Here is a 23,899-nt window from a genome sequence, read left to right on the forward strand (position 1 = left end):
GTTTTCTGTTTTCAAACAGAATATAGAATGGATGAGGGCCACAGTGGTTCACAGCTGGGCCTTTCTGCCATATTTTACAAATACTGAAGGCAGAGCGGACCCTGGTCATCTGTCTCCTGCCTGTGTCCCTCACAGCTGCTTTAAGAGGGCCAGTGAAAGGTACGGCTGTTGTCAGACATGGGCCCCGCCCCTGCCTCAATGGTGTGGAGGCCTCAAACAAAGAGCCAGCCCCAGGACCCTCATCCAGTCTGCTAGGTGAACCATATGGCTGTAGTCCCCTGCGGGGGCCCAGGCTGAGAGTGACAGGGTCAAGGAAGAGGACTTTACTGCTGCTCTGGGCCCAAGAGACTCAGAGGTCATTTACTCTAATCCCTAACCCCTGCCCTAGGCAGAAGGATTTTTCTGGAGTAAGTCTGATGGGAGTAGGGGTGGCAACAGCCACAGCAGGAAAGGAAGGCCCACAGGCTATGCTAGGGTGAGGCCAAGGAGAAATGACAGCTGGCCCGATCTTTCTTTTACCTTCAGAGTTCTAGGCATGGATTCTGTAGGCCAGGGATTCTGGCATAAGGAAAGCCAGCCAATGACTAATTAGATTGTTCACCTGTCCCTGACTGGGGCATGCCTTATCTGGTGTCTGCTCAGCACTGAGGGACGGCACAGTGACAACCAGCAATCCCCTGAACTGTGGGTATTTATTGAGTGTTTACAATGTGTCAGGCACCACTTTAATTCCTGACAGCTCTATCAGCATGTGAGAAAGCAGGTGAAGGGCCCTGGTACAGACAGACAGGATACTATAGCAGCAGAGTTATGACCTGAACCTATGTGGGAATGTGGCTACGGTCCAGACCCTTTGCATGCATTGCTCCCTGCTGGACTCAGAAAGTCCAAAGGTCATCTGAAGCAGAGGCAAGTAGCCCTCTATCCCCATGGTGGGCATCAGTTTTACCCTGGGAGGTAGGCTGCAGGGGAGGCCGTTCTGCCAGGACTGTCCTTTGCCCTGGTTGGTTCTTTGTCCGATATAGCTACTTACTGGTTCAATTGCTCTGGTGATGATGTGACGGGAAGTGCATGCGCAGGCGTACCCAGTCCTGACCTGCTCAGGGACAAGCATAAGGGACTCTGGAGGACTCCAGGCTCAGCTTCCTCATCCTCAAATCCTAGACTGTTTGTCATTGGGTTTTACCTGTATAAAAGCCTGAGGTGGACTGTGTTCTCCTTGAGCCCGGGAGACATGCACAAGTGTACGTGACCACCTGTCCAAGGGTCCTGCCACTCAGAGTGCTGTCTGTGCACGTTCAAGGAAGAAGTCTCACAGATATCCGAGATGGAAAGCTCCAGACTCCCTCCTGTGGCTTCTCACCTAAAACCAGTTCCTCAGAGTCTGTCACTCCTGGGTGGATTCCTGACCTTGGATCCCTGACTAGGTGACTTTGGCCTGGTGTTCTGGTCTTTCTGTGTCATGGTCCTTCACCTGCTTTCTCAGATGGTGATGGAACCATTGGTTCTACTGTCACTGTTCAGTTGGAGGTTACTTATGCCTATCCTGGTTCTTGCAGGTTCCCTCCGGGTAACATCTTATGTGCAAAGGAGGTAGCGCCCCTCATCCAGCCCTCCATCCTGCTACAGAGGGATACCTGTCAATGTCAGTCAGGAAACACCACCTTCCTCCTTATAAACTCTTTGGCAGTGGCCCAGGGATGTAAAAGTCTGGTTCCTGCTCCTTGGTAGGGCGAATGGTCCTCCCAATCTGGCTCTGGCCCCTCAGCCTGGCCACCTCTACCCAAGCGCACTGTGCTCAGATGATGGGCCCGCACATTGGTTCTTTGCACCCTCCATTGGTGCTGACTACCAGCCACCAGGCTTGGAAGAGGATCTTTTTGTTTGTTACTAGGATGCTACCTGCCACACAATGGTGCTGGCCTGATAAATGGGTACATCCTGTGTGGGTAAGGCTGTCCATTGGTACGTTAGCCAGGCAAGGTGAGTCGGGAGGTGTCTATGTGGGGCCAGCTGGGCCATGTGGATAACAGAACACAGGGACATGGATATGGAAGGTTACGGAAGTAAATGAGATGCAATGTCACCTCTGAGGCCATCATGTCACGTGCCACTGCTCCCCCAGGACTGTATGCATGGATGCAACATGCAGTTATGCTGATTTCCAAGCCACATGGTGAGGGAACAGGAGGTGGTGATGGGTGGAGATTCTAGCTCTGAAGCTGACATTACCACTGGGCTGGGGCACACAGCCTTGGGCCTGTGGACTCAGACACTAGCATCCCTGGCTGTGTCCTGCCCTGGATAGCTCAAGTGTTGGCCAACTGCTGTTCTGAGAGCCAGAATCCCAAGCCCCATGATTTCTCGGGCTGATAAACTGAGAGTTGCCAACACTCTACTCTGTTAAGAATGTCTTTTAAAATGTCCATCCATCACTCCGGAGAAGAAAGGCAGTTTAGTGCCAAGACAGTAGGAGACCTGTAATCTCAGAGCAAGAGTCAGCCTTTCCCAGAGAGAGTGGTGGGCGAGCCTCTGCACACTTCTTCTCCTGAGAACAGCTTTGGTCCATAGCTGATTTGTGGAAAGTCCTCTGCTAAGGTGCTCTCAGCTGGTCCTGCTTGTGTGGCCTGAGTGGTACTTTGTATCTGACAAGGCCACTTGCAGAGAAAAAAAATACTAAGGGCTTAGAACTCCAGACAGGTAGCTGACCACCAAACATACATACATACTTTGTGTGTCTGTGTGTGTCTGTGTGTGTATATGATATTATATTAACCTAGAGTGTGCTAAGAAGTCAAATCCAGAAATGGGAAGTGGCAACCAGGCAAAGCCCTGGTTCTGGTTCTCCCCATTGCCCCTCTACATCTGGGCTACCAGATGGCTTCTGAGTTTCCAGATCATCTGGCTGGTTTCCAGGTTGGGGATATGGGGGAGCAAGAAGGTGACCTGGCAGTTGAGGCTTAAGAGAGCAAAGCAAGGTGCTTCCCCTCATTTCTGAGCAATTGTAATTTATCTCTCAGGCAATGGCAGACCCCTGACTGCCATGGGTGAAGGTCTTCGTTCAGCTTTCTCGCCTCCCTGGTGAAGTCCATGAAGAGGCTTATAGTCCTCTTCAGGAATATAAGTATCAACCTTATTTATAAGACACAGGGGACCGAGGCGCCTATGTGGCTGGATCAGCTCAGCCTGGAGGATCAGAAGAAAGGACCCAAGCCCCTAGGCCAGGCTGAGCTGCCCTTTTGTGCCGTATCAGCTGCAGCTTCTCAGAGCTGGGACATCTGACCCATGGTCCTGTGGATGCCCTGTGGTACAGGATCTGGGCCAGGGAAGGGCAAGCTATTGCAAGCCCCCTGGGGTAAGTGGCATTCAGCCTCCCCTACCCCCACCCCACACTGCATGCTTTAAATAGCTCGGCTTCTCTCAGACTCCCAGACTCACAGTCTTGCCACTCTTGCCAGCTCCTTCTGAGTTTCCAGATCATCTGGCTGGTTTCCAGGTCGGGGATATGGGGGAGCAAGAAGGTGACCTGGCAGTTGAGGCTTAAGAGAGCAAAGCAAGGTGCTTCCCCACATTTCTGAGCAATTGTAATTTATTTCTCAGGCAATGGCAGACCCCTGACTGCCATGGGTGAAGGTCTTCGTTCAGCTTTCTCGCCTCCCTGGTGAAGTCCATGTCCGACCCAGGCCACCTGCTCCTTGAGAGGGCAAGCTAGGGATGACCCTCCCACCCAGGGAGAAATCCCTTCCCGCCTGTTTACTGAAGGAGTCACCTTCTCAAGAGCCCCAGGGTCCTTATCTGGTGTTCCCTCTTCTGCCTCCCATGGCAAGGTGCTCTGACAAGTCTTCCCTAAGCAGACCAGGGGAGATAGCTGTGACCATCATTTTGAGTCTTTGCATGTGGCACGCTACAGTTTACAAACTATTTTCACACCCTTATTTCATAAGAACTATCCAACCACCCAGTGGGCTACGAAAGGGAAGATATAAATAATCTGCATTTTATAGTCAAGGAGACTGAGACAGCCAGAAATATTAGGGGAAGTATTGAAGTTCATTATGTCAAATGAGTGGCTCAATCAAGCTGAAAGCTGGGCCTTTGTGCCATTTCCTCTGTATTAAAGATGCTGCCCCCCCATCCCCATCCCCACCCCCGCCTTCTACTCTTTGACCAAGGGAGGGAGGGGAGACCAGCACAAGACATGGGGAGGAGGCCAGGGACACGTGTCCTCTCTCCCAGGCCCTGAACCCTGCTGCTGGCTCCATGGGTCACTTTCACAACCCAGAACAAAAATCTCACTAGATACGGCCTCAGACCGCCTGGCTCCAGTCGCCCTCGCCGGCAGACGCAGACGCACACAGACACACAGAGAACACGCTGTTATCTCTCCGCTCCAGCCGGTTTCCTCCACTTCTCAAACAGCAGATTTCTTCCAGCCTGGCTGCCTCCCCTGGTCACCACCCACAGCCACTGGCCCCTGGGGACCAGCCAAGGCCCCCGCACCCTCTCTGCCTTAGACTGTGACGCCGAATCCCTGCTAATCAGACGGTCGCCTCTGCCCTCCCAGCCATTGCCCCCAGAGTTCCCTGGAAATGTCCCTTCTGCCTGGCCCAGCCCCCGCGGAGTTGCAAGCTTTGTCTGCACACACAGCTGATTTGTGTTTGCAGGGACAGACAGGGGCTGGCGCTAGGGTCTGAGCCAGCAGGAGCTAGGACGGTAGAGCAGATGGGGAAAACACAAAGTCCAGAGAACAAACTTTTGCAAGCGAGCCCTTTGGGGTCACCGGGGAGACTGACAGTGAGGAAGAGAAGAGGAACTTTGTAATTGACAGGGTGGCTTTGCCTTCAGTGACTTCCCCTAGGGAGCATTTTTTGGCTGCTTGGCTTTCTGAGATCTAAGTGGAAGAAAACCGTGCCAGACAGTGCAGGGGTGGGACGTCAGAGAGAACTGGACCATGGAAGGGACAGTTGTACTCCCCCCTCCCCTTGGGCCCTACCCGAGTACTCTGTCCTTAGCCATACACAGGGAGCTCAATAGATGCTTGTTAAGCGGAACTGGCCCCTGGCCAGTGTGTCCCTCTGGGACTTTCCTGTCAACTAGCTCCCACTGCCCCTTCTGTCTGGACAGGGAGAGGAAGCCTGGGGAGCCGGCAGCGAACCCCGTACCCCCATATCAGTGTATGCTCAAGAGCCCGGCACGAAAACTTCCTCTTTATCAGGCAGAGGAGCCAAGGTGTCTGTGGTGGGCAGCCAAGTTTGCAGAGAGAAGATATATGCTAACAAGGGAAGGTTCCTGAGCGGTGTGTGTGTGTGTGTGTGTGTGTGTGTGTGTGTAATGTGTAGTATTGAGCATTCTTCATCCTCGAGTGAAACCCCTTCTGATCTTTCCAGTTTCGAGTCCTGAGCCACTTAACTTCCTTCTGAAATGCAGCTTCGGCCACTTCGATGTACGAGGTCATGACAAATCACATAGCAATGGGGGTTGTTTAAAAATAAAAGGCATGGCCACAGCAGCCGAGAAAGCTTCGAACAAGGCAGCTCTTTGTCTGGGGAACTCAGGCTGCTTGTGTGAATACCCCATGGCCCCCAATCATTAAGAGTATACAATTCTCTGTCTGTCTGTCTGTCTGTCTATCTATCTCTAGTTCTTCTTACAGTATAGGCTTAGCCTTGGGGGCTTGGGAAGAGAGTAGTTAAAGGTGTGTACAGACAGGTAACAAAGGAACAAGGTTGTCTGGGAAATTATCTGTTTCTTCAGGCCTTTTTCAGACTTGATGTGCCCTGACTAGGCAGGCTGCTCAAAGACACAAGAGCATCCCAGCTACCTGCAGACCCTCTGCCATCCAGAGCTTCAGCCTCCAGTGCCTCCCTCCTGTGCCCATTCCTCCCGTCAGGAAAGGAACAGCCAAACAAACCCACCATCTTTTTTCTTGCCTTCATGAATCACGTAGAAAGGTGAGGCCCAGCCAGGTCATTTTGCTGCCTATTCAAAGATAGAGAGGGACCCTTTCTGCTTTCCAGGGAGTCAGGGAGTGAAGATGCAGACTCCCAACTCCGCACTGAGCTTTGGTCAAGAGTGGTCCTCATATTCTTAGGTCTCGGGATGACAGAGGGAGAACACACAGCCATTGTTTAGTTTGCAGGCTCTGAGCTACTCTGCCATCTCTGTATCTGCCTCTTGTCTCCTTTCTTGGCCACCTGCCTTCTGCCCATACCTGGTCTCACCAGACCTTACCAAATCTCACTGACTCCTAAACATGCTTCTGGCCATGGGTACTCAGCTGATGGTGCATTCTAAGAAGGCAGGATGTGAATGGGCTCCAGTTCTTACTGCTTCTACTAGCTGGATGGCTTTGCTTGTTTCTCAGCCTTGCTGGGTTTTCCTTTCTACCTCTGTAATATAGATGTTTAGGACATGGGTCTGTGATGTCATGCTGACACCCCCACGGTTCAAACCTCCTCTACCCAAGCGAGGCCCAGAGAAGAAGGAAAACAATTTTCCCTGGGCCACATAGCTAAGAAGTGTCTATCAGTGTGAGCTCCTGCCCTACAACGACAGGCTGATGGGTCCTGTAAACAGCAGACTCTTGTATCTGAATAACTAAGGGCTCTGCAAGCACTTCATCCATCCTCCCACTCGGCTCCTTGAGTTCTTTAAAAGACTGGCTATGAGTCGCCATACTGACAGGCTGCTATGATGCTCACAATACTTTTTCTAGAATTTTAAAATTTCAAGTCTTCTAGTCCTCTCCTTTAGGATTATCCTAACAAAGCGGGCAGCCGGAATAACTCCAGGAAGTGTCCCATTAGAGGGTTCCACACCACACAGTAATCCAATACAGACCCTGGCATAAACTGGTGGCATTAAAATGAAGGGTCTCTCAGCACTGGGGACCCAAGGCCTGGCAGTTCTGTAATTCGTACAGGAGGGCAGTGCTGGCTAGGGCTACCCAGGGCCTGAAGGGAGTGGAGCCTAGGGCAAGGAGCTCCCCCTGTAGAAGAAGCCCTCCCACACCCTCTTACTTAACTGCCCCTTCTCATGGTGGGGAGGCCTGGGGGGCTGCAGTCTGTCTTATCCCAAGGCTCCATGCCTGTTCTTCATCTCTGAGATTCCTGTCCACTCCTGTCACCGTGTGGGAGGACTGCTGACAGCCAGGCCTGTCCTCACACCTCCTCCCGCTGTCTGAGAAGAACAAGGAGTGCTAGACAGACCGACCTGACTGAGCTAGCAATATGCAGCCTCCAGGGACTAAGCTCATTAGTGCTCTGCTCCCCGAGGGCAACTGGGCTCCCTAGGTACAGTGATATCTCTGGACACACTCTGTCCCTGGGGAACCAGACCCTCGTCTCACCCTCTGCCTAGGCTGCCTGGGACTTCTGTGACCTGCCTGTGGCTTCTGGGAGCCCTACAAATAAATGAGATGTCAGCTTGCCCTGGAGTTCCCCCATGGCCCTCGTTGGAGGATCTGATCTACCCCTCCACCCCCCACCCCTGGTCTAAAATTTTGTGATGGAGCCTGGGGTGCCAGAGTCATCTTCACATGGTTTAAATCCATGTGGGAGAAGCCCAGGGTGCCAAGTGTGGGGGTGTGGTGGGGTGTGGTGTGTGACTGTAGGCAGGTGAGGCCCGCCTTGTGTGCTGGCGCCCCCTGCAGGCTGTTCTGTTCACCCAGTGCTGCTTCCAAAGGGAGCGTGGCCAAAACAGGTCAGACAAGATGGGTATGGGGAAAATGAATGGTAAGAGAGCCAGCCAGGGCTGCAGACCTGCCCAGCTGGGGATGTTAGGGATAGAGTCTTGTCTCCACTGGCCCAGCAGTACAAAGGCTTTGGAATAAGCCTGAAGGGACCTTTGAAACCATCTCTAACCTCCTTATTTTATAGGGGTGAAGAAGACCCTGGAAGGGTACAAAGACTAGCTGAGACTATTCTACTTCAGCAAGGTGAGCCTTGCTCAGAACCTCACCTTCTGCAGTTCAGGGTGCTTCCTAGAGTGCTGACCCCTAAACCCTGCTCCTGGTAGTCTGTCAAAGTGCACCCCAAGGAAGTTCATCTTACCTCCCATCCCTGGTGTGTCTGAGGCTATCCCCACCCCTGACCTCCAATTGACCTTTGCAAGTTCCAGGTACTAGGGGGTGGTGAGCGGTCTTTCGAGGGCCTGGTACCCATGAACAGAACTCACCAGGCTTTCATTTTTGTCATAGGTACACAGGGTAGGGGCAGCTAGGCAAGGGGCTGGCTCCAGACTTCCAAGTCTCCTCAGGATATCTCTAGGGAGCTCAGAAACTATGATCTGGGTGGGAGGGGCTTCTCCACAGGAGGCAAGGCTACCTTAGTGGGCCTAGGAGGATGCCAGGCTCCCAATGCTACCTGCTAGGTGAAACCCTGGGGTTTGGACCTCTCCCCTGAATCTCAGTTTTAGAGGAGCAGCCTGCCCTGCCTATCCTCTGATACCGCTTAAGGCCTGAGGCTGGCAGGAAGCTCACAACTCCTGAGGTAGAAGTCTGAGTTTTGGATTAAAATACAGCCTTGGCCTGAAATCGTGGGATGCTGGCGCCAGCAGGGTCATGGCCTGGCTGGGCAGCGTCCCCACCTCCAGGCTAGACATACCTCCCCACTGGCCCTCTCCCATCCCCAACAGACTCCTCCTTATGCTAGTCTTAACTTTGAACCTAGCCTTCTACCTCAATTTGGGACCACTTTCTTCAGGAAGACACCCCCCCCTCCTTGTAGATCTGTTTCTCCTCTGGTGCTTCTACACTGAGTGCTACACTGAGTGCTATACTGAGTGCTACACTGAGTGCTATACTGAGTGCTACACTGAGTGCTATACTGAGTGCTACACTGAGTGCTATACTGAGTGCTACACTGAGTGCTTGGCCCAGCTGGTAGAGAATAGTCAGCTCCTCCCTCCCCTCAATTCAGTTTCACAGTGTAGAGCTCAGAACTCCAGCTGGGCCTCTACACTCAGCCCTCCTAAGAGCTGTCTTTGTGGCTGCATCAACCTCAAATCTCAGTGTGCATGCGGCCCTGGGCTTGTGTGTAGGTGGCAGGGTTTCCTTATTCAGGGCTCTGAAAGGATGGGTCTCTCTTCTAGAGAGGCAGGAAGATGCGTTAGGGAATTTCCAGAAATCTCTTCTGGAGGGTTAAATGTTCAGAGAACACAGCAAGAGCCACAGGATGTGGAGTGGATTTTCCTTGCAGTGGTTGGTACAGTGGTTGGTGTTGTGAGACAGGCATTAAGATTCCAGCTGATTGAAGAGTGAAATGGCTCTGGGACTGCAGATTTTCATGGAGTCACACTGGATCAGGGGAAGGTGGCGGCACCTCTCTGCTCTGGCCATTTCTACAGGTTGTAAGTAGGTCATCCGGAGAGAAGTGTCTATGGCTCAGAAGGCTGAATTCAAAGGTCTCTGCTTCTAAGCCCACTTTAGAGATATTATTCCAATCAGAATGATTTTGTTTTGAGGTGAGGTCTCACTCTGTAGTTCAGACTGGCCTTAAATCCATCAATCTCCCTGACTCAGCCTCCTAAATTCTGGGAGAACATACACCAACCATACCTGGCCAGATTATTTTTTGACTACCTAGAGTAACATGGTAACTTATGTCTAGCAGAACCCACAGTAGGTAAGAATTCTGAATGCACAGTTCCAACGAACCTGTAATTATTCAATATATATATTCTATGAGTGCCTGGGAACTTTTTCTGGAGCAGGGTCATCACCAAATACCACCCAAGCTACATGTTCTTATTGTGCTAGCCTCGCTTAGCTGATGAGGGCGTGGTGTTCTGGTACGGTGGCTTACAGGCCCTTCTTCACAGGTCTAGGTATGTGCGCAGACCCTCTAAAATATGCCTGGTCCCAGCAGGGCCCTGTAAAGATAGTGATCCTTTTGGGGGACATGGGTGGTATTCCCAGGTGGGATGTAACTAGTTTCCTGCCCCTCTTGTAGCACTGAGTTGGAGACCGACGTGGCATTCCCACCTGTGTGGCATTCCTGTTTGCTATGCAAAAAGCTATCCTGTCTGTCTCTCCTTCTGATTCCCCCCTCTTCTCCATCCACCCTTGCCCACTCACTTCCTGATTAGGGCTGTAGCCGGAGGCACAGAGTCTCTTCCTGGTCACCTTTCACAGGTGGCCTGAGGGCTGTATGCTTGAAGTCGACTCTAGAACACAGGTTGTATGCCCTTGGCTGGGGACGTCTGCTTATACGAAGCTTCTCAGATTTTCAGATGACTAGTTTATCCTTTTAGAAGCTTGAAGGGTCCACTGGGGCTCTTGCTGAGGGGCAGGGAACTGATTCACATTTCCTGCACTGGCCAGCTGTCTCCACAGCTTCTAGCTTCTGGGAATGAAACTACGCGGCAGGGCCAAGCAGTGTACCCCCAAGGGGCTGGGGAGTACAGTCTACATGAAGTTTAGATTTTGGCAGGGTGAGTGGCAATCTTTGCATGCTTCCCTCATAGTCCCTCAGAATTCTTGGACTGGGGGTGGCAAGATGGCACAGTGGAGAAAGGAGACTGCTGCCAAACCTGATAACCTGAGATCAATTCCCAGGACCCACACAGTAGAAGGAGAGAACTAACTACTGAAAGTTATTCTCTGACCTTCACGATAATACTATGGCAGGCACAGATACACACACACATACACACAAACACTTTCTCTAAATATAACACAAGTTATTTTATAAAACACAATACAACAAGATCATTAATGTAAGTGGCCTAAAAGCATAATATCCTAACAATAACGTCTCCATTCATTCCCTGGGCTGCTAGTCTCTCATAGCTCTGAGTGAGTTGAACTGGGTATCTATATAGAAGCTTCAGGTCTCTACTGGTCTGTGGTTTTAAAATGAATTCTGAAACTCTGCATCTCAAGAGCCCATATCATCTCCTGGGTCCTAAGTTAAACCCCGTTGCTTCACCATTCCCTATTGGATGACCTTCCAGACTCCTTCCGGTCTTCAGCTGGATCCCAGGTGAGGTGGTACCCTCTCTCCCTCACACAATTTTGTTATATCTCGATTCACTACATTTCCTCCATTAAAAATGTCCAAAAAATCATCTAGCAGTTCTTTCAAAAGTTAAACATAAAATTTCCACACAACCCAACAGCTCTACCTCTAGACAGAAATCCTGCAAGAATCAAATCAGGAATTCTGGTCCTCGTACATCCATGCCTCTAGTAATATTGATCACAAAAGCCAAAAGGTAGAAACACCCCACATGCCCGCTGATGGAGGAACAAAATATGGTATGTACATACAACAGCATACTAGTCAGCCTTAATAAAGAGGGAACCTGATACGTGCTATCACACAAGTGAAGTTTAAAGCCATCGTGCTATGTGAAGTAGACTCAGAAGAGAAATGTGGTATGTATGATTCTGTGTGTGCATGCATGCTCATGTGCCTGTGATACAGAGTAGGGAATCCTTGGAGGGATTGGGGTGGTGGCCAGGGGGATAGGGAGCTACCGTTTGAAGAGAGCAGTGCTTAGGTTTGGGTGACAGGGGGGTTGCTGGGCATTGTGGGTGTCCTTGCTGCTGCTGAACTGGTGCTTTATAAGTGGTTGATGTTGTCTGTGACCGTAACTTTACAAAAATGTTGAAAAACAATAGCAATATAGGGGTCTCTTTTTCTCTCTTCTTTAAAACCACGTCCTCCTGGTGGCTTTGGTCTGCTTGGTTCCCTGACTTGGTTCTTGCTTAGGGCTCAGCTGTACCCTTAACCTTTCAAGTTCTTTCAGTCTCCAAGGACCTGGTTTGGTCCCAGAGGAGGGTCTTGCAATAACAGAACTATTTGCTTCCTTTTTTTTTTTTTTGAAAAAGAGACCTTACCTTCAGGGCATGGCTCCCCCTCTCTGGTGGCTGGTTAAGGGTGGCCAGAAGCCTTGGTGGGTAGCCAGGGCCAGGCTGGGGAGCAGTTACATAACCTGAGGGAGATTTTTTCCACTGGGCAGCCTGTGCCAGCTTTCCAGTGGTGGCGCAGCAGGTAGAGGCGCCCTGTCTGGGGCGGCGGTGCCCAGGCAGGGCTGAGATGCGCTGATCTGGAGTTGCTTAGCATAGCTCAGATTCCCAGCGGCTGCCTGGGGCAGGTGGTGGGAAGGGATCTGCTGTCTCTTGCCTGCCTGGCTGGGTGAGGGAGCGGCAGCGGGAGGAGGTGCTGGGGGTGAACTGCCAGCCAGCCAGGGGTGACCCTCTGGGGCCTGGGACACCCGAGCTACCTTCTCCGATAACCCACTTATCTGAGGGACCTGCCTGGCAGCCTCAGACAGGGATGCTTCTGGCCAAGTTCTCTCAGGGGATTTAGCAAGGAAAACAGAGCCGGGGTTGGAGCTGAGGATGTGCAATGAAGAGGAGGTGGCCCGGCCAGGAACATGGATATTGATGAAATTGTGCCTGACCAAGGAAAGCTCCCTGGGCCCAGTGACTCGAAAAACAGAACACCATGTGCTCTTCTTCAGCGGCAGGCACCTGACCGCCATCTATTTTGTCTACCCAAGGCTGCTTTGTCCTACTGTAACGGCAGACTAACTACTACATTGATTGGTGGCAGGACATTCATAACTCTTTGTCCTAAAGACACAAACCTCAGATAGGAAGGAAGAGCTTAAACAAATCTAATCATTGAAGGGTGGATTGGGAGATCAAGGCCAGATGGGGTCACACAGTAAAACTCCCAATCAAACACAAACAAGACAAAACAGAAAGGGTTTGACCCAGGTGATGTTTGGGGGTGGGGGTGGGGTGTCTCTGACCTGGAGACTGGGGTGGCTGGAAAGGAAAAGCCGTTAAATCCTCCCTCAGGCCTCTCCTAAGATCACTGTTTTCTAAGTGCCCACCACCTTTCTTAACCCATACTGAATCTGCATGGAAGTGAGAGACAAGCCTGGTGGCCTTTGCTTGGAGGGAGTTGGGCCTCCTGCTCTCCCAGTCAATGTGTACCTGTGGGGCAGCCACCGCTGTGGGCCTAGGTCTGAGCTGAGGGATGTGGGTACATTCACTCATTCAGTGTCTACCATAGCCCAGAGGGCTTTTCCAGGGCAGAAACCAGGTACCAAGATGGGGTTGAACACTTAGGTTCAGCAAAGGAGGCATCAGGAATCCCCACCACTATGTTAAGCTCTCAGGGTCTCAGCTCCAGCTCTGCAGTAAAAGTCCTCCTGCCTAGAGACCTGGGATTCACAGGGTAGCCATTTGTTCCAGGTGGCCCAGTTTTGTTTGGTTTGAGACAGTGTGCTGCCCTGTTGTCCAGGCTGGCTTGGACTTTATTATGTAACTCAGGCTGTTCTCAGACTCACAATCCTCCTTCCGTCTCTCAAGTGCTGGGACTATAAGCACGTGTCAGCAAGCCGAGTGTCCAAAACGTGTTCTAACGTTCAGCTCATCAGTCGCTCTGCCCCACTGAGCACCGCAGAGGTCCACAGCCTCAGACTCAGTGCTTCAAGAAGTCACCTTGTCCTTATCCTACCTCCACAACCGAACAGCCAGAGAGATCTGGCCTAAATACTGACCTCTCTCCTTGAATGAGTTACCTAAGGCCTAGCTGGGACCTATGTCTGGTTTCAACAGCGATAAGGAGACTGGAGAGTCTGTAATGAACCAACACCACATACACCCGGCCTACCAGAGGATGTGGTATACAGCAGGTGTTCAATAAGGTTGGGAGGAGACATAGACCATTGGGAAAAAGCAAATAAAATCTACTCACTCCCGCGCAAGGACAGACAAGGCTCTGGCTCCAGTATGGCTAACGGCTGGGTATGGAGACAGGCGTCAGCTCTCCTAGGTAGGGACCCAGCCTGCCACAGTCTCTGCAGAGGTCCAAGCTTCTGTGACCACCGGTCTCTTGGGATACACGAAGCAAGCTTGCTGCAAGCTGTCAAGGAGGGTACCAGCTTCGCATGCCCTTCCCTATACTTGGCTTTCAGCACAGACACAGTCTACTCCTGAGAGTTCTCAGAGGCCAGACTTTTGAGAAAATGAGACCCTCTGTGGGCCTGGGGAATCACCCTCTGTGGCCTGCCTGTGAGGAAGGGCTGGCACTGCCTGCTAGCCCTGTGTTCTGTCCCTGCTGGCTTCAGCAGCCTTGGAGACGAATGTGTGTATGTGGTGATGGTTCAAGGCTCCTGCTCCAGCTCTGGAGTATGCAGAATAATGCACTTCTCTCCTGGGCATGCCCAGCCAAGCCAGCATTAATATTAGTTTACATGTTTGCAGTGCACATGGGCTCAGTTGTGGGTGTGGCAGCAAACAGGGAGGAAGGTGAAGGAACAGAGTGTAAAGAGGTGACATGGACTGGGGTGCAAAAGAGTGTTCTCTTGGGAAGCCTTGCCCTACCAAAGTCTGAGGGGCCGAGTCAATCATGTCCTTCCCTAGGGTGTTCTTTACAGTCCTCGTAGATGGCTTCGTGGAATGGACATTTCCAACCCCCCAGTCCTTGTCCTACTTGGGTAATGGGGATGGGAGCTAGCCAGATAGCTCTGGCTTTGCTAAACTACCTTCTCTCTCTGTGTGTGGGGTGTGTGTGTATATGTGTGTGTATGTGTCTGTGTGTATGTGTCCATGTGTGTGTATCTGTGTACTGTGTATGCGTATACGTGTGTGTATGTATGTATATATATGTGTGTGTATGTATGTATGTGTATATGTGTGTGTGTATGCATGTGTGCGTATGTGTGTATATATGTGTGTGTGTATGGGGGGACCCACTTGAGAATCACACACAGGAATGGGCTTTTGCCCCCCAAAGCACTGGGGCTCCAAACTCAATGCCCTACCACTTTCCAGGGCAGTGAGGCATTGACTGAGCATCTGCTGTGTACCAGTCATGATGCCAGGAGCCTGAGAAGGATAACAGCCAGTGCTCTTGCCCTTGAGAAGTCTACAGATCAGAACAGCTCTACTCCAGAGCCATGACCAACCCTGCCCTTTCTGCTTCTGTAGAATATGAGGCTTAGAGCCGGAGGGCAGGAGAGCTTTCTCTTACAACCAGTTAAAGGAACAGCCTGGTTCTTTCCCCTAAGCCTATGACTTGGGTTCAGGTCAGAGGTGTGGACTGAAAGAAAGCAGCCTAGGGGTAGGGTCCACATGTACTTCTAAGGGGTATGATAGGGAATACATAATTTTTGGGGCTTAAGGCAAGATTCAATTTCCTGATAAGGGCAGCCAGATCAGAGGACCTGACCAATCCTTATAGAGCTAAAGGCATTCCCAGAGACCCCATAGAATTACCATCCAACTGAGTCTCTCTGTATCAAAGGCCCAAATGCAATGCTGAACAGTGATCTGGCCAGAAGCTCTGAATGCCTATTCTCTAGGCTGAGACAGCTTTTTGAGAGGCTATATTCTAGAAGGTACCAGTGGACAACAATTTATTTTGAAATCTGGCCAAGTGCCAAACTCTGATTTCCAGTTGCCTTTACACAACAACCCCGCTGTGTTTATGACTTGGTCTAGATGAAGAGATTCCCCCCTCCCTTTTTTTTTTTTTTTTTTAAAAGGTATCACATCCTTCTGTTAGATGTGTTGTTAGCAACAGTTGCTAGGGAGAGCTGGGTTCAGTTACAGGCACACTGATGCCTGCTCTAATAATACTTCTCTCTGCATAGCTCAGATGCAGACACCTCTTGGCTAAACAGGGCACACACATTTCAACAGACGAGGGCTTGAACTTGTACTACCCAAGCAGATCTGGGCAAAAGAGCCCTCTCTAAGCTCAAGGGTAAGGCAGAGGGCGGTGACCAGGCAGTTCTGGGTGGAGGGGGCTCAAGCCTTTGATTCCTGTCATTCCTAAGGTCCCATAAAAAGAGGCTCACTCATTCTTCCTTCCCCATGAAACCGGAGCCCTCGCTCTCCCCAGTATTGCACCGCAGTTCCTTGATGAGCATCAAGGGAGCTTTTCTGGTTGCTTGGGTCTGGGGGAGCCTGCAGTCTCCAATAAGAGTTAACAGTCAATGTGCAGAAGCTAGCTAGTTCGGCCCATGAAGGATCTGGGAGCCTCACTGGCAGGGCAGAGCCACAGAGGTGGTGGTCGCCAGCTCTAGTGGGTGGCCTAGTCAGCACTGGGGGTGAAAGCGAGGCTGTTCTAAAACACATAATGGTCATACCAACAAATGGCAGAGGCCAAGAAGAAGGAATAGGAAGGTGTGAGCAGGGACAGAGGAACCCTGTGGGAGAGGAGAGGGTCTCTCCTCTTTCCAGTGTGGGGGAGTCTCAGGATGGTGAGGAACATGGCTGAGCCCAGCTCCTCACAGAAGAGAAGATGAGTTTGAGCTGGCTCCTTGTGTGAGGGGCCAGTTGGTAAGAGACAAGGGCGAGATGCTCCTGCTGTCTCTAGGCCTTCTTCCTGGCAGTGATGTTCACTTCACATGGCTCAAATGAGTTCTTTATGACATGATGTCCAGATCTATGCCTGGACCTGAGGAGAACCCCAGGGCAAAGCCATAGCTCTCCATGGGATCCCAAAAGACAATGGCTGAGGGTCTCTGTTCTATAGAACAGAGGTCTGAAGTGTAGCATTCTCAGGCTGGAGAGCCATATTGCTAAGAGTCTGTTTCTTTGCTTGCCCAAACATTAAAGTGACCCCTCCGTTATAAACTATCCAATGCTTTTGAAAAGTATGGCTCAGATCAGCCTGGCAGCATCACTCTAAGTTTGGCAGGAATACAGATTAATAGTGCAGACTATAGGCATATAATAGACATTTAAATAGTCACTCAAATAGAATTTTGAACACTTATGAGCACACTACTAAGAAGGGACCCATATCTAAGGTAAAGACTGGAGCCAGTTCAGATGTAAAAACTGACTAATTTTGAACTGTGGAATTGGTGACGGGGCTCCACTGAGGCCTATGGTACTCAGGAGGGAAATCGGTGTTTCTAGGTTTTTTGACATGGTGATGGAGAAAGTCTCTATGGGGAGGATCTATGACTATCTTCCACACCCCATTCTCTACTTTGTGGGTGCTGAAGCCACATTAAAGGTTGACCCTCTCTCGGCCATGTTGCCGATTCTTCATGCCAAAGCCCATGTTGCAAGAATACTCAGCCAGGGAGGATCCCATCCAGAGACAGCTGCTGGGAGGGGTGTGTACAGGGTACTTCACACCTGGTCCCTTTGCAGCCCATGTCACTAAGCTGGGCCTCAGAGCCTGTATGGTAGCCACATCAGACACTAGGACAACTTGCTCAGAGCTTGCCAGCTTGAACGGCTGGGGATCCAGAGTCAAGTGGGATTGAGCTGGCAGAGATCAGGAACTTCAGGGAGAAAGAAGGGAGGGAGGGGCTCTGAGAGTGGTGAAGACAGACTTCCTTAGAGGTGTGAAGAGGGAACATGGGTCCCCAGGTCTGTTGCTCCTTCATTTAGACTTCCCTGGTTGGGTGGCAAGCAGCTATGAAAGGCCACTTTCTCAGAAAGGCCTGCTCTCCTTGGTTGCAGGGAGAAACAGCAGGGCCTGAGGATGCTCAAGCAAATAAGGAAGCTTCCTCTCAGTCACATAAGCAGAGATCCATGGGTACTCAGGCACCTCACCCAGCACAGCTAAGATACGCCTCTATGAGCCTGAAGGGCTTTAGACAATCTTACCAGAGGCTCAAGTGTCAAGGCAAAGCCTCTGGTTCTACCCTTCGGAGGGTTCCCACATTGGCTCACAGGAAGTGGGTGATGGGGATGGCCCACAGAGGAACCACACATCCTCCAGTTAGGCATGGGCCTTTTCCTGCTACTATGGGTCACCAGGAGGGTGCACCTTTGGAGCTTACAACCTGAGTCTTGTTTGCCATTTGGGTCTCCATTCTTGACTGGGAGAAGAGAGAGGGAAGTTTCTGGGGCCTTCCTCTTGCCTTAGCCATTGCTCCATGACTGTGACCAGTCAACACTGTCACTGAGCAGACAGGCAGACACAGAGTTGCATACAGCAGAGGTGGTGCCTGCCTGTCAGAGTCCGGGGAAGTAGGACAATGATTACATGCACTCCTTTGTCCCTGTGGGTTCCTGGGTTACTAGATGAAGTTCCTGTCTTTGCTGTATACGTTTAAACCCTTGGCTCCAAAGTTGCTGCTTGGTGTCCTTGGACACCCAGTCAGTGCTAATCATGTGTTAGAACAGGGAGACAGGTAACTGGGGCAGAGAAGGACAGAATGCTGCAGAAACAGAGTGAGAGACTCTGGCTAATCTCCCAGGGGGGTGGTATCTGTGTCTGAGTGGCCCTGGCAATGGGCTGAGTATTGGGTAGAAGTGACTTCTAAAAGATGTAGAGGTTTGTCCACTAGAGTGCAGCTGGAGGCTCAGCCTAGCTGTAGGGTGGTGGAGGGGAGCAGGGGGCAGGATGTGAGTATCCCTGGGACAAGCTGGCCTCTGGGGCTGGTCAAAAAGTCACTCTCATCCTTGAGTGACAATGTGAGGGAAGGCGGTTTACAAGGACAGGAAAACCTAAGACTGCTTCATTCAGGGCCAGGCCTTGGAGCAGTAAGAAAAGGAGCATCTCACGGGAGTCACTAGAGTCCATTCTCAAGGCCCTGAGTGCTGATACCTGAACCAGGCCTAGCCTCTGCTTCTCCAGCATTCAGTTCAGTGTTACTCACCCCAGTGCCCACCCAACTGTGTCCCAGCATGCTCACTTCACCCGGGCATGTTAGCTAGGACACATAGTAAGACTTCACTAACTTAAGCTACCATTGGGTTCTTGAAGAAATAACTCATCTTGGGGTAGTCTCTGCAGATAATTCTTATTTTCCAGGTGCCACGGGCCTGTGTGACTGTCTGCTGTGGGGTTGAATGGATTGCTGGCAGCTGGCAGCCATGACCTAGAGCTTGTCCTCCATTTCTGACCCTCCTCTGAAAAAAACAAAAAATCTCCAAACCAAGTCTGAGGCCAGTCCTGCCCTTGACTTCCCCATGCCTGGTGATGCATGGCAGACGAGCCTCTCCTGCCTGTTTGTCACCCTCTCCACTCTCCCAGGACATTCCGGCCCGCGAGGAACATGCCGATGTGCAAATCCCTCAGGTAATGCGGGAATTCATCACCAGGAGAGCATGGGTGATCCAGGAATGGCAACCTGATCAGAGCCTGGAGCTGGCGAGAAGCTTGAGGCTGGCCAGGGAGGCTCAGGTTGCAGACAGTGAGACGCACACAGAAGAGGACAGAGAGGCATGGGGCCCAGTGCACCACAGGCAGGTGGGCCAGCAGGGATCTCCCCTCTGCTTTTGGGGACGACACTGCAAACCATGAACCAGGTGGCCAGGTGCCCTGAATACATCTGTCATCCAAGTGTAATTATGAGGGGACTCTCTGAAGCTGTACCGGTAGGATAATCTGGTATATGGTCACCCTGCTCACCATGACTGTCAGTGGTCCCTTTAGCTCTGTCCCCTGCTTCCCTCTTCCCTCACTTCCAAGGAATTGCATTACCAGGTAGACCTGATGACACAATTTGTATCTAAACTGGGCTCTGTTGTGTAAAAGAACAGGAAAGACATTTTGTCCCATCCAGAGTCTCCAAAGATGGCCTTCTGGCCTGATATGGTCACCATGTCATACTCCACTGTCATGTCTTCCCTGATGTTGCCAGATCTGGGGTCACCAGTCAACTGTTACCATACACAGCAGGTACTTATATAACAGACTCAGTGTGGGTGCATGTGCCCCCACTTATTATACACTCAACTGTGGGGCTGTGGTTAGACATTGGTCCACACTCATCATATACTTGCCTATGGGACTGTGGTTAGACACTGGTCTACACTCATCATATACTTGCCTATGGGACTGTGGTTAGACCCTGGTCTCTGGCAGACAGCAATAAGAGTATGAGGGGGAACTCTCTGGAAGGAAAGGGAGATTGGGTGGAAAGGTACCAGGCAGCAAGAAAATCTTGGATTGCCACACTTTCTTTCTACTTTGGGCTTCGGTGCATCAACAGACAGGCTGTCCTCATCCTGTCCCACAAGGCGTTTCTATCCCAGCTCTACCAAGGGTATAGCCATCAAGCTTTTGAGGGCTATCCTTAGGGAGGAGGAGAAGAAAAAGAAGAAGGGGGAAGTTGGGAGGCCAGGAAGAAGGAGGGGGAAGAGCCAGGTCCACGGCAAGTTCATGACCGCTCAGACACGTAGAGGTCAAAGCGTAGGGCCAATAGCCAGCCTCTTATCGTGAAAATAGAGAGAGAGAGAGGGCGGTCGAACAAAAAGCACCTATAAAATTATATTGGTCCTCCGTAACCATGGAGCGCTCACACAAACACACCCAAATCTAGCCGCTCATCTCTCACCCCTCGATGCCTGCTTATTTTCTATAATTAATCAGGCAAGGGAGGAAGCGACTTGGGACAAGTTCAACTGCCATCAGAACTTGCAGCCCTCTCTCTAGCAATAACCCTCATCGGAGGGGCAGGGGAGTGGAGCAGCAGCTGTTGGTGTCTGGTTACCTGGAGCATGTTGAGGAGCAGGCTCCGGAACTTGGTCCCCTCGACCATGAAAAGGGCCATCTTGTCGCAGAGCTTGGCGGCCGTGAAGGCGAAGCTGCGGTCTGACACCGCCTTCTGGTAGATGGTCCGTACGATCTCTCCCAGCATCTCCTCAGAGTTGGTGGAGTTCTGTGCCTCCTCCATGAAGGAGGTGAGCTTGGTGTCCACATCGCTGCTGTTATTCCTCATGCTGTTCAGGATCTCCATCAACCTGTCCATCTTGTTTGGCTGAGGGCTGATGGTCTCTGCTGCGACTTCGTCCTGGGGGGCATGGGGGACACATAAAACACACCTCAGTGGAGCTGAAGTCTCAGTGGGATTCGGGATGTCCTGAAGGAAGAAGGGAGATCCAGAAAGAAGGGTGTGAGGAAGTGCAACTCCCACCAGAGACCCTCACAGCACACTGCGCTTTGCAGACCCTTTTCCTTAGCTGTTCTGATACCCGGAACTGTGTGTGAGTTCTAGTCCCTACCCAGGATCCTCAGATACACATTTCCCCCCCATTTATCCAGCAGATCCCTTAGTCTAGAAATGATTCCGTGGGAATTATCAGAGATGATAAAGAGAAAACTGGGTCAAAGAGAAAATGAGGTGAGGGAGACCAAGCTGGGGTAGAGTAGGATCCAGAACACCTGTGGTGGTGTGGGCATGGCCTGGGTGTAGCTGCCAGGTGTCTGCTCTAAATGCATGGACCACCATGTTCTCAGGTGAATGGCTCCATGTGGACTTGGCCCTGGCTTAGCATCCCGTGCTGCCAGTGCTGGCTGTCCCTATGTACACAGGTACTGTACAGTAAGATCTTTCAATGTGCTATCCCCATGGCTGGTGCTCCTTGAGGAAAATTAACAGACAACCCCTACCCCCCCAAAAAAAACCTCAACCTGTTTATGACCTTAGGAGAGTGGCTGGTAACTGGGGTAAGGCCACAGAATGGAAAGGCAGAAAATGTTATGAAGTTATTTCAAGCCGTATGACAGAACAGACCTGTGGCCCAACCTTGCTGGCCCTCAGCTGTTAACTTGGGAGTTCTGTGTGGAGCTTAAGACTCCATCTCCAGCTCTGTGGCCATGCACTCTGGGGAGGTGGATCCTTCTCTGAGCCACCTTTCCCTTGGGGTGACATGGAGACACTACGAGAACACTGGAGCCTCTTCTTACCATGTAGGGTCAAGGTGCATAAACAGCTGCTCTCCCACTCGAGAACTGAGTGGCCTGTGAGAGTGGGTCAGAAGTGACCACCTTTTTCTTGTCTAGTCCCCTCTAGACTATCTCTTCAGGGAAACTTAGATTCCCTGAGCAGGGCTGACAGGACCCAGCTCCTTGCCTCGCAGCATCTAGTGATTTCCCTGTGTCCCCAACATCTCTTGTAGGGCAGAAGTTAAGGAACAGTATGTGTTGGAAGGGTTCAAGTACAGCTGCTGTGGGCTTTGCCCTGCGGTGCTCCCCATGGCAATGACAACCTGGCGTGGTGTGTCCACTCAGCCACGGACGCCTTTCTTCCCTTTAGAGAGGAGCCCGTCCCGATGATGAGGCTCCACCCGCAGCCCAGCCACCCAAGTGCCTACCTCTCAGCTGTCCTCAGCAAGAGAACAAGGAAAGTTCAATTACTGGTACCTTTTCTTTCAGCCTTCGTCTCAGCCTGTCTTTGGAAGACTGGAGCAGGGTGATTTTGGGGCGCTCCCCGAGACGCTCGGGAAGAACAGTGTCTTTATGCTTTGTCTCAGCCTCTGGCCCCCCTGGTGGCTGAGGGGTTGGCCTCTCAGAAGCTGTTGGGGTCAGAGTGTCAGGGCTGCAGGGGGGCTCAAGGCTGCTGTGTCCGGTGTCCCCTGGGCCATCTTCAAGTTTGGGGTTCTCAACGGTTACGGTCTCTTTGGCGTTGCGGTGGCTGCCCGCTTCTCCCTTGTCTCCTGGCGGATGCTTCATGTTGCCATGATGCCAGCGTCGGTTCTGGCTGTAGCCATGGTGTGTGGACCTCCCTGAGGGGTGGGGCCCTGAGCCCCCCTGGTAAGATTTCTGGTGGTCCCTGTTGTGTTTGGCACTGCCTGGCTGATGGTCACTATGCTGCTGGGGCTTGTTCCCTCCTGGAGGTCTTTGCTGCCGTCTATAAAGAAGAGTAGAGAGGTAGAAAAGAGGGGTTACATAGTGAACTGATAGGGCCCCTTCATCCAAACAATGGAACAGGAGATCAGAGCCTGGATCATCAGTCATTTCAATAGTTATCCCAACCCTCCCATGAGCCATCAGAGAGAACAGAAGCCCAGCTTTCTCTAAAAAGCAGCACTTCATCCGTGTCACACAGTGTGCCTGTGTATGTAATACGAGAAACAAATATCTAAGAGGACCAACAGAAGATGTGGTGAGCCCTCCAGCCTCCAGCTATGTCCTCTGAAAGCAGCATTATCTGATAATATTCATGTGTTGAAGCCCTCACTCCATTCTTCAGAATGTGTCTTTCTAGAGCTAATTGGGATTTTAAAGATATAAGGTTGCCAGGGTGTGTCCCTTAATTAATCCAAGCCCACTTGGGTCCATATAACAAGAAGCAGTCTGTACACACACAAAGATGCCACAAGCACAGAGGCATCTGTTGTCATCTGCAAACTGAGAAGTGAGGTCTCAGGAGAGCCTCACTGTGCTGACACCTCTGCACGGTGAGGGAAAAGACCCATGTTCAGCCCCCCAGTGGTGGCTCTGTTTCGGCAGCTCTGGAGTAGGAATGTGGATGGATATTTAACACACTGTTTTAGGCTGAGTGCTGTTCCTTAACTACATGACAGTGCTTTGTGAGCAGACACGAGCCAGTGGCAGAGCTGAGCTCTGTGCCAGGAAACATGATGAGAAGATTTTGCTGTATAAGGCAGGGGCAGGGGCAGGAAGTGTCCTGTAGGCTCGGGTATGAGGAAGTGTCTTACACTCATAGCATTATGTCCAGTCTTGGTCCCTCCCAGGGTGCCTTTTCTCAGGCTGCCTTCTGAACCCTGAGGTCACTGGAGTTGCAGCTGAGAATGGCTATGTGCCCCTTAATATCGATATGGTGGTACCAAGAGAAAGCCATGACAGTTTCAAGAATGAACCCATGCCTTGGGATCTACCTCAGATCTCACATCCTCAGCTGCAATTACACTTTATAAACAAACTAGATTCATTTATGTCAAGCATTTGCTTCTTTGTTATAAGCCCAGTTTCAATCTTCACTTGATAATTATTTTTTTTCCTTCTAAAAATGTGAAAGTAGGTAGTTCTATGTCAGAGGTGTTATTTCTTTCTCATTAATGTTAATCATACCAGGCATGGTGGCACATGCCTGTAACCTCAGTACTTTGGAGGCGGAGGCAGGAGCCCAAGGCCAGCCTGGATGACACAGTGAGTTCCAGGCTATCCTGGGATTGCAGACAAAGACCTTTGTTTCCAAAGGCCAAACAGGATGCATT

At 51.2% G+C, this 23,899-nt stretch overlaps 1 protein-coding gene across 1 annotated transcript in view; it reads right to left on the reverse strand.

The window, feature by feature from the left end:
• The window catches only part of Ctif (cap binding complex dependent translation initiation factor), a 203,776-nt gene that overhangs the window by 61,441 nt on the left and 118,436 nt on the right, over window positions 1–23,899 (reverse strand). The window contains exons 7-8 of the mRNA XM_028783220.1: window positions 22,083–22,569; window positions 20,431–20,730 (exon numbers count right to left, since the gene is read on the reverse strand). Of these exons, the coding sequence (XP_028639053.1) occupies window positions 20,431–20,730; window positions 22,083–22,569 (787 nt within the window). The remainder of the gene's footprint in view (window positions 1–20,430; window positions 20,731–22,082; window positions 22,570–23,899) is intronic.

This window comes from Grammomys surdaster, unplaced genomic scaffold (assembly GCF_004785775.1).
Source record: "Grammomys surdaster isolate TR1022 unplaced genomic scaffold, NIH_TR_1.0 1036, whole genome shotgun sequence".
Taxonomy (NCBI): domain Eukaryota; kingdom Metazoa; phylum Chordata; class Mammalia; order Rodentia; family Muridae; genus Grammomys; species Grammomys surdaster.